General features: G+C 31.5%; 1 protein-coding gene across 1 annotated transcript in view; it reads left to right on the forward strand.

Moving 5' to 3' along the window:
• Positions 1-9,421: 9,421 nt before the first annotated feature.
• Positions 9,422-13,726, forward strand: part of LOC132732160 (uncharacterized) — a gene marked incomplete at its 3' end in the record, with an annotated part of 63,234 nt that continues 58,929 nt past the window's right edge. The window contains exons 1-6 of the mRNA XM_060718529.1: positions 9,422-9,572; positions 9,836-10,017; positions 10,323-10,446; positions 11,681-11,829; positions 12,065-12,198; positions 12,861-13,014. Coding sequence (XP_060574512.1) covers positions 9,522-9,572; positions 9,836-10,017; positions 10,323-10,446; positions 11,681-11,829; positions 12,065-12,198; positions 12,861-13,014 — 794 coding nt within the window. The remainder of the gene's footprint in view (positions 9,573-9,835; positions 10,018-10,322; positions 10,447-11,680; positions 11,830-12,064; positions 12,199-12,860; positions 13,015-13,726) is intronic.

Below are 13,726 nucleotides of genomic sequence, written 5' to 3' on the forward strand. Positions count from 1 at the left end.
TGTATGTGTATATGAGAAATTTTCCAGATTATGATAGAATTATTACATTGTTATGTGTTTAATATGTGTACCATACACATATGTTATTTTTATGTATGTTATATATACAGTCAACTCTCGTTATCTCGACGTCATCGGGACCATCCAAAAAATGTCGAGATATCGGAATGTAGAGATGAGCATTTTAGGGTTTGAACCAGATAGAAACTGATTTTTACCTAAAGTCAAATAAGCTAAGTATGATATTTCCATGTCTTGTTTCCTTGTGCCTTATATCGCAAAGTCATTATTTATTAAAAAATTAAATTAGCAGATGGTTACCGGTGGAAATACAGGAGTCTGTGATAGATACACATTATGAGTGAGGTTTACTCAGTTATACACCACTATAGGTGTTTTCAGCACAGTCCAGATATCCTCCGACTCTTCTTGAGGTTGTTTGACCGCTGTTTGATTTTTTTAATGTTGTGTAACAATATTGCAATGATAATGTTTCCATATTTTCAATATTTCATTTACATTAAAAATTTATAATGAATGAAATACAGTGTTTGAATATTTTATAAATAACAGAAAATTCACTCATTTTGGACATAAGTCAATCAACACACTAATTTGATTAACTTTTATAAATAAGCTCGACTTGTTACAAACATAATCGTCATTATGTCACATGCTATTGAGCAATTATGGTCTGGTTTGTGTTTTTCACGTACATTTCTGCTGGGGACAGATGAAAAATTAGTCGCGATAAACAATGGTTAAAAGTGTAAAATAACTATATTGGCTAAAATTTACTCCGAGATACTGAAAAAATCGAAATAAAAATATCGAGATAAACAAATATATCCAATATAGATAAAGAAGGAAGAAAATGGGACTTACAAAATTTCATCGAGGTAACGAAATATCATGAAAAGGGATGTCAGGATAACGTAAGTTGACTGTACATTGTTATACATGTATCATACAATGTGTTTGTATGTACATCATAGATATATGGTTATGTGTTTAAGACACATCGTTATGTGTTAAACATATGTATGTTTCTGTGTGTGCGTTTACCTATGTGAGTTATTCTAATTTGTAAATGTACATTCATCATAAAATGGTGAAGTATTTTATGCAATCTTATTGACTATTAGCATTTATGCTTTGTTTTCTATTATTCTAACACAACCTGTATATTTCCCTATTGGACATAGAAGAACCGAAAGTGTGTGCTGTTATGCTATAAAATCACTGTTGACATTCAATATTTCGTTATGTGACGTAATCATTTTTCATGTAACTTAACCACTAAAAATGCGCCACATTAAAAAGTGAGGTGCAATTTAGCTTAATATCAGGTACAACAGCATTTATTTGCTGATGTCATTTTAGAATCAAAATAATATATCCCAATCAGTGATTTTATCACTTGATAAAATCACTGTTTATCGTTCGGACGCACATCATTATATCACTCGGGTGACGCCCTTGGGATATAAATCCTCGCATCCGAACCCCAAACAGTGATTTTATTGAGCGATAAAATCACTGTTTGGGATATATTATTTGTTAAACAAAATGTTGTTTTCAAATATGTTATATTATCAATTCTGAGTACGTAGGATCAATACACTTGTGATTGATTTTATGATTTTTATGTAACACAATTATTTATATGTGAAGGTGATTTATTCAACATTTTTAATACATGTACTTTTTTATCATTTTGTTATAATTATAAGAGTTTCTGCTATTTGAGAAGACTTAAGCAAAATATTCATTGATTTTTGTGATACTGTGATCACTTTTTGTCTGTGATGCATCATGCATGGTGCATCATCGAATTTTGTTTTAAACAATGTCTTTGCTGAAACAAGAAAAGTCAATAATGTTGTAACAGTTAAAGCAGAAATGCTCCGTAGAACAAAGTTTGATGCAGATATATTGAATATTGTTCCGATCATACTGTACCAGCAAAAAGGATTTTAGATGATATCTTCTTATGAAACATTTTACATTCTTCATTTAACTGGTTAAGAATGATCTTTTAATGGTACCATTAAAAAAAGTTGCAAAAATATTTCATCTGCTCAATGATTCTTGTTCAGGCAAAATGACTGTCAGATTAAGATTTAAATGACTTCTCGTTTTGAACATTTTTGCACTGATATTTATTGAAAGTTTATTGGAATGATCTTTGTTTAGAATTTTGTTTGAAAAATGCTTTTAAAATCTTTTTAGTCCAATTAACTTAAATGATGTTCACTGGAGCCTAAGATATACATAAGTTTTAAATGATAACTTTGCTGAACTAATGCTTGGTTTAAGCATAATCAGGGCTATAATTGTAATTAAAGCCGATTCTTAGATTAATTATAGTCAGAGCTATAATTGTAATTAAAGCTGATACTTGGATTAATTATAATTAGTCAGGACTATAATTGTAATTAAAGTCGATACTTGGATTAATAATAGCCAGGACTATAATTGTAATTAAAGCCGATTCTTGGATTAATTATAGTCAGGGCTATAATTGTAATTAAAGCCGATACTTGGATTAATTATAGTCAGGGCTATAATTGTAATTAAAGCCGATACTTGGATTTATTATAGTCAGGACTATAATTGTAATTAAAGCCGATACTTGGATTAATTATAGTCAGGACTATAATTGTAATTAAAGCCGATACTTGGATTAATAATAGCCAGGACTATAATTGTAATTAAAGCTGATTCTTAGATTAATTATAGTCAGGGCTATAATTGTAATTAAAGCCGATACTTAGATTAATTATAGTCAGGGCTATAATTGTAATTAAAGCCGATACTTGGATTAATTATAGTCAGGGCTATAATTGTAATTAAAGCCGATACTTGAATTAATCTTAGTCAGGGCTATAATTGTAATTAAAGCCGATACTTGGATTAATTATAGTCAGGGCTATAATTGTAATCAAAGTCGATACTTTGATTAATCATAGTCAGGGTAATAATTGTAATTAAGCTGATACTCGGAATACTCATAGTCAGGGCTATGATTGTTATTAAAACTGATACTTGGATTAATTATAATCAGGACTATAGTTGTAATTAAAGCTGTGTACTGAGAAGCTAAAATTGACTTTATCCTTTGAACAAGATGTTCAGCAGAGCTCATATTAGAAATAATAATGTCTCTAAACAACCTTTAAGTATTCTCGCTTGTTTTTCTAATGAGCGGTATTTTGTTTTTTATGTGCTGTGTTCTTTTCCATGATCATAGATTATTATAGAACTTGATCTCTTACCATTTGTATAGTACATATACTTGTTTTATTTCTATATTTTATTTAAATATTGGTGCATTTTATTATTATTATTTTTTGAGCATTTAAAAAAACTTTGTGGCAGCAAGAAGCTATTGATTTTTATATAGTTATGATTTTATTATACACTGTACACTATTTTAGGAATACTAAACGCTTTCTCTTGTACTCCTGATATGAATAAAGGAAATAAAATGTCAAACTTATAAGTATCTCTTTTTCTTAGCTCGACTATAGAATGTTATTCTACTCATTACTATGTGTACATCCTCATTTTGTACAATGAAATATTTTTACCATATCTTTTGCTCACATAAGCACAAATAGCTTGCACTTGTTCAATGAGACGGTGACGTGTTTGTGTTATCACTAAATCTGACATTGACATCTTAGAATTGTTCAATGAGACAGTGACGTGTTTGTGTTATCACTAAATCTGACATTGACATCTTACACTTGTTCAATGAGACGGTGACGTGTTTGTGTTATCACTAAATCTGACATTGACATCTTACACTTGTCCAATGAGACGGTGATGTGTTTGTGTTATCACTAAATCTGACATGGCATTTTACACTTGTTCAATGAGACGGTGACGTGTTTGTGTTATAACTAAATCTGACATTGACATCTTACACTTGTTCAATGAGACGGTGATGTGTTTGTGTTATCACTAAATCTGACATGGCATTTTACACTTGTTCAATGAGACGGTGACGTGTTTGTGTTATAACTAAATCTGACATTGACATCTTACACTTGTTCAATGAGACAGTGACGTGTTTGTGTTATCACTAAATCTGACATTGACATCTTACACTTGTTCAATGAGACGGTGACGTGTTTGTGTTATCACTAAATCTGACATTGACATCTTACACTTGTTCAATGAGACGGTGACGTGTTTGTGTTATCACTAAATCTGACATTGACATCTTACAATTGTTCAATGAGACGGTGACGTGTTTGTGTTATCACTAAATCTGACATTGACATTTTACACTTGTTCAATGAGACGGTGACGTGTTTGTGTTATAACTAAATCTGACATTGACATCTTACACTTGTTCAATGAGACGGTGACGTGTTTGTGTTATCACTAAATCTGACATGGCATTTTACACTTGTTCAATGAGACAGTGACGTGTTTGTGTTATAACTAAATCTGACATTGACATCTTACACTTGTTCAATGAGACGGTGACGTGTTTGTGTTATCACTTAATCTGACATTGACATCTAACACTTGTTCAATGAGACGGTGACGTGTTTGTGTTATCACTAAATCTGACATTGACATCTTACACTTGTTCAATGAGACGGTGACGTGTTTGTGTTATCACTAAATCTGACATTGACATCTTACACTTGTTCAATGAGACGGTGACGTGTTTGTGTTATCACTAAATCTGACATTGACATCTTACACTTGTTCAATGAGACGGTGATGTGTTTGTGTTATCACAAAGTCTGACATTGACATGTTACCCTCGTTGAATGAGACAGTGGCGTGTTTGTTATAGATCTAGACCTGGTATTGACATTTTACCCTTGTTGAATGAGACAGTGACGTGTTTGTTATATATCTAGACCTGGTATTGACATTTTACCCTTGTTGAATGAGACAGTGACGTGTTTGTTATATATCTAGACCTGGTATTGACATTTTACCCTTGTTGAATGAGACAGTGACGTTTTTGTTATATATCTAGACCTGGTATTGACATTTTACCCTCGTTGAATGAGACAGTGACATAATTGTTATATATCTAGACCTGGTATTGACATTTTTCCCTTGTTGAATGAAACAGTGACATGTTTGTGTTATCACTACGTCTAACATTGACATATTACTCGGTTGAATCAGACAGTGACGTGTTTGTTATATATCTAGACCTGGTATTGACATTTTACCCTCGTTGAATGAGACAGTGACGTGATTGTTATATATCTAGACCTGATATTGACATTTTACCCTTGTTGAATGAGACAGTGACATGTTTGTGTTATCACTAGTCTAACATTTACATATTACTCCGTCGAATGGAACAGTGACATGTTTTCCTTAGATCTAGACCTGGCATTTACATCTTACTTTTGTTAAATGAGACAGTGACGTGTTTGTGTTGTCACTAGATCTGACATTGACATTTTACCCACGTTAAATGATACAGTGACATGTTTGTGTTGTCACTAGATCTGACATTGACATCTTACTTTTGTTAAATGAGACAGTGACGTGTTTGTGTTGTTACTAGATCTGACATTGACATTTTACCCACGTTAAATGATACAGTGACATGTTTGTGTTGTCACTAGATCTGACATTGACATCTTACCCTCGTTAAATGAGACTGACGTGTTTGTGTTGTCACTAGATCTGACATTGACATTTTACCCTCGTTAAATGATACAGTGACATGTTTGTGTTGTCACTAGATCTGACATTGACATCTTACCCTCGTTAAATGATACAGTGACATGTTTGTGTTGTCACTAGATCTGACATTGACATCTTACCCTCGTTAAATGATACAGTGACATGTTTGTGTTGTCACTAGATCTGACATTGACATCTTACTCTTGTTAAGTGATTCAGTGACATAATTGTGTTGTCACTAGATCTGACATTGACATCTTACCCTCGTTAACTGATACAGCGACATGTTTGATGTTTGTGTTGTCACTAGATCTGACATTGACATCTTACGCTTGTTAAATGATACAGTAACCTGTTTGTGTTGTCACTAGATCTGACATTGACATCTTACTCTCGTTAAATGATACAGTGACATGTTTGTGTTGTCACTAGATCTGACATTGACATCTTACTCTCGTTCAATGATACAGTGACATGTTTGTGTTGTCACTAGATCTGACATTGACATCTTACTCTCGTTAAATGAGACAGTAAGATATGGTTGTTTTATCCTTAGTATTGTACAAGTCATATGAAATTGAATAGTTTCTTTTTGAAAGGGGTTCATATGCAGTTAGAATAATACAAATCGAAATAAATCAAGATGAATAATAAAATTTATCAGATTTGTTAGAAATATTGTTCGCGAGACTAATATTTGACTGTTTGGTAGTGCTAAATGCACTTCATTTTGTATAGACATTTATGGAAGTTAAAATGTCCTTATACAGATGTTTATACGCCTTTAACTTGGCATCTTAAAAATGTTGTCTTTCAGTATAAAACTTATACAATAAAGCTGTAAGTAACTCAACTGATATACTGTCATTTACACAATTATGTGCTCAGACGGGCCTCAGATGGAACCCATTTATACTTTACTTTTACAACCGTAAATAGCACGGGGGTATTCTATCCTTTTTTTAAGAAAATCGAAATGTGATTCTTCCCTCCTTACTCTCCTATTTATAACCCATTTTTGTTTTGGATTTCTATGCAGTCTTCGTCGAGATATTCTTTTCGTCGTGGGTTCTGGTGTGTCCAAAACATGCAATGTGAATGAAGTAAATGTCACAAAACGGACTCAAAAACAGAGATTTTACGAAATCTCACTACAGACCGATGCTTAACATTCAGACAAATCCTGATTTAAACATTTATTGAGATTTGGCTACAAACATAGGGAATCGGTGCTCAAAATTGCATCTGAGATTCATATGTGCTGAAGAGATCTATATATATGCATAATGTAAAAAATAGCAACATAATTACGCATCACTTTCATAAAGCAATCTATAATTTATTCTATTGTGTATCATTCTTTAATAAAAACATTATTATCCGAAATAGACACATTTTTACAAGACGAGCTTGAATAACATTGTATCCATATAGAAAGAGATAAATGACATTCTGCATTCGAAAGGTTTTGAAAATACGTAGATATGGTGGGAAGGCCCTGCTTATTTTGATTTATTGACGTCATGTGCACTGCAATCATTCCCTTTTTATGCCGTCATATATTGATTAATTACCGAATTATTCACTGGACTGCACTGTCTTTTTGAAAAAGATCAAAGAAACTTCGCATATTTATTTACCACATCAAGGAATGTCCTTGCATAATATTTACATGTTTCACTTCATGCCCATGGTCGCAATTATGGGGCAATGCCTATTTGACTTATTTTATGCCTGCTCTGTAACTGATATAAATTTAAAAATCCATCTTTTGGCATGCCATTAAAATGCTGATGAAACGGCGGTTAGCGTAATACTGGCGTGTCTCAATTATTAACAGCAATGTTTTTTCTGTGTATTTGGCCATCCAACCATCGGGGTTATAAGATCGAATTAAAGGGTATAAATCTATATCTTATGAAATATTTTTATAAAAATGTATCAACAGTAAAATCAAATTAGCTCCATTATTATATGACTGATTACCGAAAAAGTTGTAACATATAATATCTCTGTTATTTAACACACATGAATAATGTACATAAACAGAATAAAATGTTCCGGAACAAAATATTATTTTGCTGTTTGAAGTAGGGTTTTATCCGTTTAGCAATGACTTTGATCATGCCCCACTCGCTTTAAGGCAATTGATTGCCATTTTTATTTCATACAAACATTTTGGAAGTATTCTTTTTTAAAATCCAAACAATAATTTTTACAGATGTTGTCAAGACTATACTTTACTTCATCAAAACAATGATAAAACACGTCTTGTCGAACAAATATATGTTAACATGACCACATATAAATTATTACGGACCACGGCATCTCGGGGGGATCAATTCATCAATTCGAGCTTCTGTAAGTGAGAGACAGATAATCATTAGATTCAATGATTGAGATCAATTGTCAAGGAGAAAGTTTAGCTTCTCCAAAGGATGGAATCAGCGTTCACTGGGATCCATGTATGCGAGATACTTATAGAAAAAGAAGTCCAAGGCTTTAATATACATGTTTTGTATCTATTTAGCCATGCATACATAATACAAGTATTGTGACGAAATATATTTGATAACTATAAAGATTGTATAATATCTATGTAATATTTAAGGAGGCCTAGCATTTCTTTACATACTAACGACTGATTGTTTTTAGAGATTTTAATATTATTACGTCATCTGTGAAGCATTTTTGATTTCCTACATAAAGTTAAATATTCTAATTGTAAGTAAGTGTTATTACCTTGATGATATATTCACCAATGCATTACAGCTTTGATTATTTGATATATATTAAAAACTCTTTGTAAAATTATGAATATTTCGATTTTTTAAAATGTGTAGCAAAATAAAGTTAATTTCTTGAAATAGATATTTGAAACAACAGAACAAGAACAGAACAATTGTATATTTTTTGTACACGAAAACAATCGTTGAATGATTGGTACAAATCTAAATCTCTCAGATATGTGTAAACTTGATAATGTATCAATCTTAGAAAACGTGCGTTTAGTGTCAATTAACGTGCATAATATGTGCAGTTCAAATAAGGTCAATATGCAATTCGAAATTTAAAATTTAATCTTAATTTTATCTTATTCTATGTTATAGTTGTGTAAATACATTTGTTGATTGTTTGAGTTGATACTCAAATATAATTCTGTGTTTATTTATAATTGAAATGTCAATTGTTAAGTTCATTATGTATTTATTCAGTCATACGTTATATAAACCCTTACAAAACAATTCTGCGTATTATAAATTCTTTAACATGATAGCTTCGTCACTTACACTTAAAGGGATATAAAGAGAACAGTTCCAAGACAGAGACTCAGTATTGTGTTATTATTGCAGGAAATCTGATTGTCATGTTGATATATTCAGACCGATACATACTTACCCAAGATTTATAATGTAATCTTTACAATCCATCATCCTTCGACATTATATTGTTTTCAAAATACAACCAGGAATATATATGTATATGTATATATTGTCTATCTTATATAATGATATGAAATAATTATATGCTGATTTTACCAACACATTGCCGATCCGCAGCCTTATCTGTCTGAAATATGTGTATTTCAGTTACGGTTCATGGTATTTCGATAAACAGCCTCTACATGAAAAAAGAGTCTTTTTCTGTCGGTGAGTGCAATACCCATTAAAATGTTGTAAGGAGTCTCGGTTATTACAGCTCTTTACAATCTAATTCAGTTATCAATTTTTATCTCAATTATTATCACAGTTTGATAATTTTAACAGCGCAGTTGAATACATGTTGTATGCACAATCAAATGTTTGAAAGTTAATTTCCAACTTTCACCGACAAAGGATGATAGCATGGCAAACAACTTCATATTAAAAGGATTTTTACTTTTACAACTTGTTCAGGTAAAGAAAATCAGTTTTTAGAATAAAGATAATCTTAAAACCAGTTTGCGATGAAAGAACAAACTGACATCGGACGCTAAGTTACACAGACATTCCTCAATGACAATAAAAGTTTAAACGCTGTGAATTACATGTCTAATGATAAAACGCAAGACAATTATAATCGGTTACAAAATCATCTTATCAATTAGTATTTTCTTGAAACACTTATAATAACAATATGTTTTTAATTTACTTCATAGTCATTTTATGTTTACTTGTAGGCAATAAATGCGGATGGTCACGTAAATATCCAAGTACAAATTTTACAATATGACAATCCACTGGGGACATCATTCCATGGTATGGACATACATTCACAAAGGAAATGTTGTGATAGAGGGACTATCCCTACATGTAGCACAACTGATACTTGTGACTCACTCTTTGTGTTTTGCATTGGCGGGTAAGACTTCTACCATTTCTTTAGAATAAACAAAATAATTAATTTTAAATATTGTGTCATAAAACAAATATGCCTTTTTGTCTTTGTTCATCGTGCAATAAAAATTTAGAGATTTCAAAAAGAAAAGTTTATTTCACATTTTAGGTTAGTTGCGATATAAAATCAAGTTCATGTTAAAAGCAAAGCAAATTTATCGTTTACATCATAATTATGTCTAGTTGTTACATTAAGTTTTGATGTTGTCATGTTTAATAAACTGAGAGAAATCAATAATTTGATATAATGAAAAAATATGTTTTTTACAGTATCAGAAGTGGAAAATGCATAGGTCCAAGTATAACAACAAGTGTTCTCAACAACAAAGCCTCGTTCGGGACTTCCTTTGACAACACTGTTATACATTTTATAACATGGGATCATTGGCAATCGGTATGATATTTTACTCATTAAATAATTCTTTCTTTGTTTCTTTCCTGATATAATCTCTGCTTTGTTTGTTTGTTTCATTATTTTACGCCTGTTCCCAACAGTATTTCAGTCATATAGGCGGGTAGTTTCCTAACCATCGTTCCTGGAGAGTTACACCAGTACTAGACTACCTTCCTCCGCGCTAAACTACCAAAGCATCTCCCGGGGATCGAACCCACGCCAGAGAGGAATAATCTCTGCGTTTTACTATTTGTTTTATTTAATTCAATTAAAAGAACAGTATATAAATAGCACATGGGTTTGTGGGTAACAGTAAAAATATTATCCCGAGGAAACTACTGTTACCCGAGGCGTAGCGTAGGCGTAGTCTGTTACCCACAAACCCATGTGTTATTTATTTTATTACCCCGAACAAAATACTGTGATGATCTGAATTTGTCAACTAAATCTAACTGTAACAAAAATAAACCAAGAGATGCAACAACTAAACTGTCCTTACCTTGCAAGTTTTAAGTGTACTGTAGGTCTACTTGAGAAGCTGTTCTTCTCAAGACTAGTGATAATATCTACCAGTCATAAACATACAATAAGCTGTGTTTTATTTAGAAAACAAAACACTAACCCATTTATGAGGTTATGATCAGTGAAATCTGATCTTTTTGTATCCAGAATATTCTTCAAATGGTTTTTGACAAAGTGCATTTAGAAAATAACGATGGTATCCTAGATGTTTGTCCACCAACTCTATCTGTAACGTTTCACTGGTTAAAATTGTTAAATAATCTTTTGTTGCATGCTTTAATCGTCTGCATGTTCCAGTTTGACACAAAATTATTCACATTACAATTAGTTCCGTTGAAAACGGATGTTTACTTTTTGACTATATTTTATACGCGAAAAGAACTCTAGGGTGCAAAGAACTTTATTTTATGAGAGTCATAGTTACTTCGGCGATGCCCTATCGTCGAAAATAACAATGAACCGAGAAAAAAATGGCGGCCATTTTATTTGAAAATAGACCACGTGACCAGACTTTATACTGTTAAAAAATACTGTTACATAATTTATGTAACAGTACAAAATTCTTAGTCACGTGGTACACTTGCATTAACAGTAAGAATAACTCCCAGAGGCCTATGGGAAATTAACATTACGAAAAAAGTGAGGGGTAATAATATAATTTATTGAATTCCTCATGATATATTTACCTGAAACACATATTTTGTCCACACAGAGCTCTCTAGAATATGTTGCAAATGTGATGGATAAAGATGGCCACAATAACGAGCTTGTTGATACTTTTACATCAACTATTGCTTTACGTGCTGATACCAACTATGAAAGTTCATTTCCCCAAGTGTTGTCATTTAAAAGATATGTCAGGTATATCATTTTCCTCACTATTCTTTTGACTTACATCTCAAGGCTCTCGCGTTTTTCAAATTTTCTTTATTGTTATCTATATCTTACAATTGTTTATACATATACTAAAAAAAGTTCGTTACATTATAAAAGGTCTGCTGAAAAGGGACAGGATTTACATATCAATTTTTATTGGTATATTTAAACTAATTCCTTAATTACCGTGTTCTTGTATATGTTTACATTATGTATAAAGTCTAGACATTGGTATACGAATATGGTGTCAAGACGGGTACTATGGTCCTGACTGTAGCAGTCAATGTACTCAACAATATAGTATTTGTACAAAGAATAACGGCCATACTTTACTACAGTCTTGTAGCAGAAATGGTAAGCAAAAACAGACAAGCTTTTTTTCTCAAACAAATTATTCATGCCATGATTATTTAAAACTATATCATTATTTGCAAGTTTCATAACTTGAAACAAAATACCATGTTGTAATAAACAAAGTTACGTTAAATAAATCTGACAAATCCTACAATTCATAAACCTGGTCTATTACTGGAACAACATAATCAATTACACTATTAGAAAAAAGCGACAACTTATTGAATACTAAAAATACAACATTTAACAACTATGCCATAAATGCCTTGCTACACTAGTCTTTTGTAGTCTTTTTGTTGCTAATTTAAAATGTTCCTACGATGTGTCGTACTGTTTACAATTCATAATAGGTATTTCACATTAAAATATTTCTTTCTGTATATTCAACCTCTGATAGCCTCATTGTTTAAATGGTCTTAAAATGAGTCTTTTATAAGCTATATAAGTTCGAATACTACATAAACACGATTTATTTATCCGATGTTAAACTATAAATTGACGACAAAACCACGTGACAGTATATGATATAACCAAGTTTACTTTTTTAATACATTACCATCTGATGACTGTTAAGACACATATATATTTGTGATTTTAAAATGATACTTTGCTACGTAGTTACATGTACTCTGTTATAAAAGTATAATTTATTTATATTAAAGACGTATCAACATTTAAACTTACTCCTGGATCTTATGGACCTGAGAATTTTACTCCTCCGTACATACGACAGCTTTTATCACAATTTTTTCTCCATGAAATCTGTTCAGATGCACACGAGGTGAATGTTGAAATTTTACGTTTTAATATGGAAGGGTATGTTGTTTAATTGTTCTTATGTAATATAAACATAAGCCTATTTTTTCTTATTGTATTGTTTTTAGTACAAGTAACTATAATGAACTAATTAAATACATTCTGATCACATATATTAGGACAAAATTATTGTGACTGAAGGGTTGCCTTTAAGGTTTTATCTCTGCGTGATCGTAAGAGGCGAATAAATGAGTTCGAACTACTGGAGTCTATCCAGCAGATAAGGTTGTTTTGGCCTATATTGTTGTTAAAGTTTGTCTAACCTCAAGGTTAGCCTCGGTCAATATGTCATCTTCCGGTGAATATCACATCATATTCAATGGCTCACTAGTCAATAATTGTATATTATTACAACCCTGCGCCGCGGTTTATGTGATGAAGCCTTTTAATAAGCTAGAAAACAAAAATATATTATAATATTCAAACATATAAAGGAAAATAATGTATATGCATAACATTCCTGCGATTTAAGACTATAAACTTAATAGATAAAATAGATCAATTTTTCCGCATTTCAAGTTAATTCATACATTGTCATGATAATTAATGATCAAGACAAAGACAAACTTTTTATTCGTCAATTAATAATTAATTGTATAAATAACAATTCATATTAATTATTGCCTTATAAAAATTAAAGTTAACACTTTTATGTATAATATTCAGTGTTTAATTGCCTTGGTTATGCATCATTCTGTTAAACAAATCAGTA

This window comes from Ruditapes philippinarum, unplaced genomic scaffold (assembly GCF_026571515.1).
Source record: "Ruditapes philippinarum isolate M1 unplaced genomic scaffold, ASM2657151v2 ctg325_1_1_1_1, whole genome shotgun sequence".
Classification (NCBI taxonomy): Eukaryota; Metazoa; Mollusca; class Bivalvia; order Venerida; family Veneridae; genus Ruditapes; species Ruditapes philippinarum.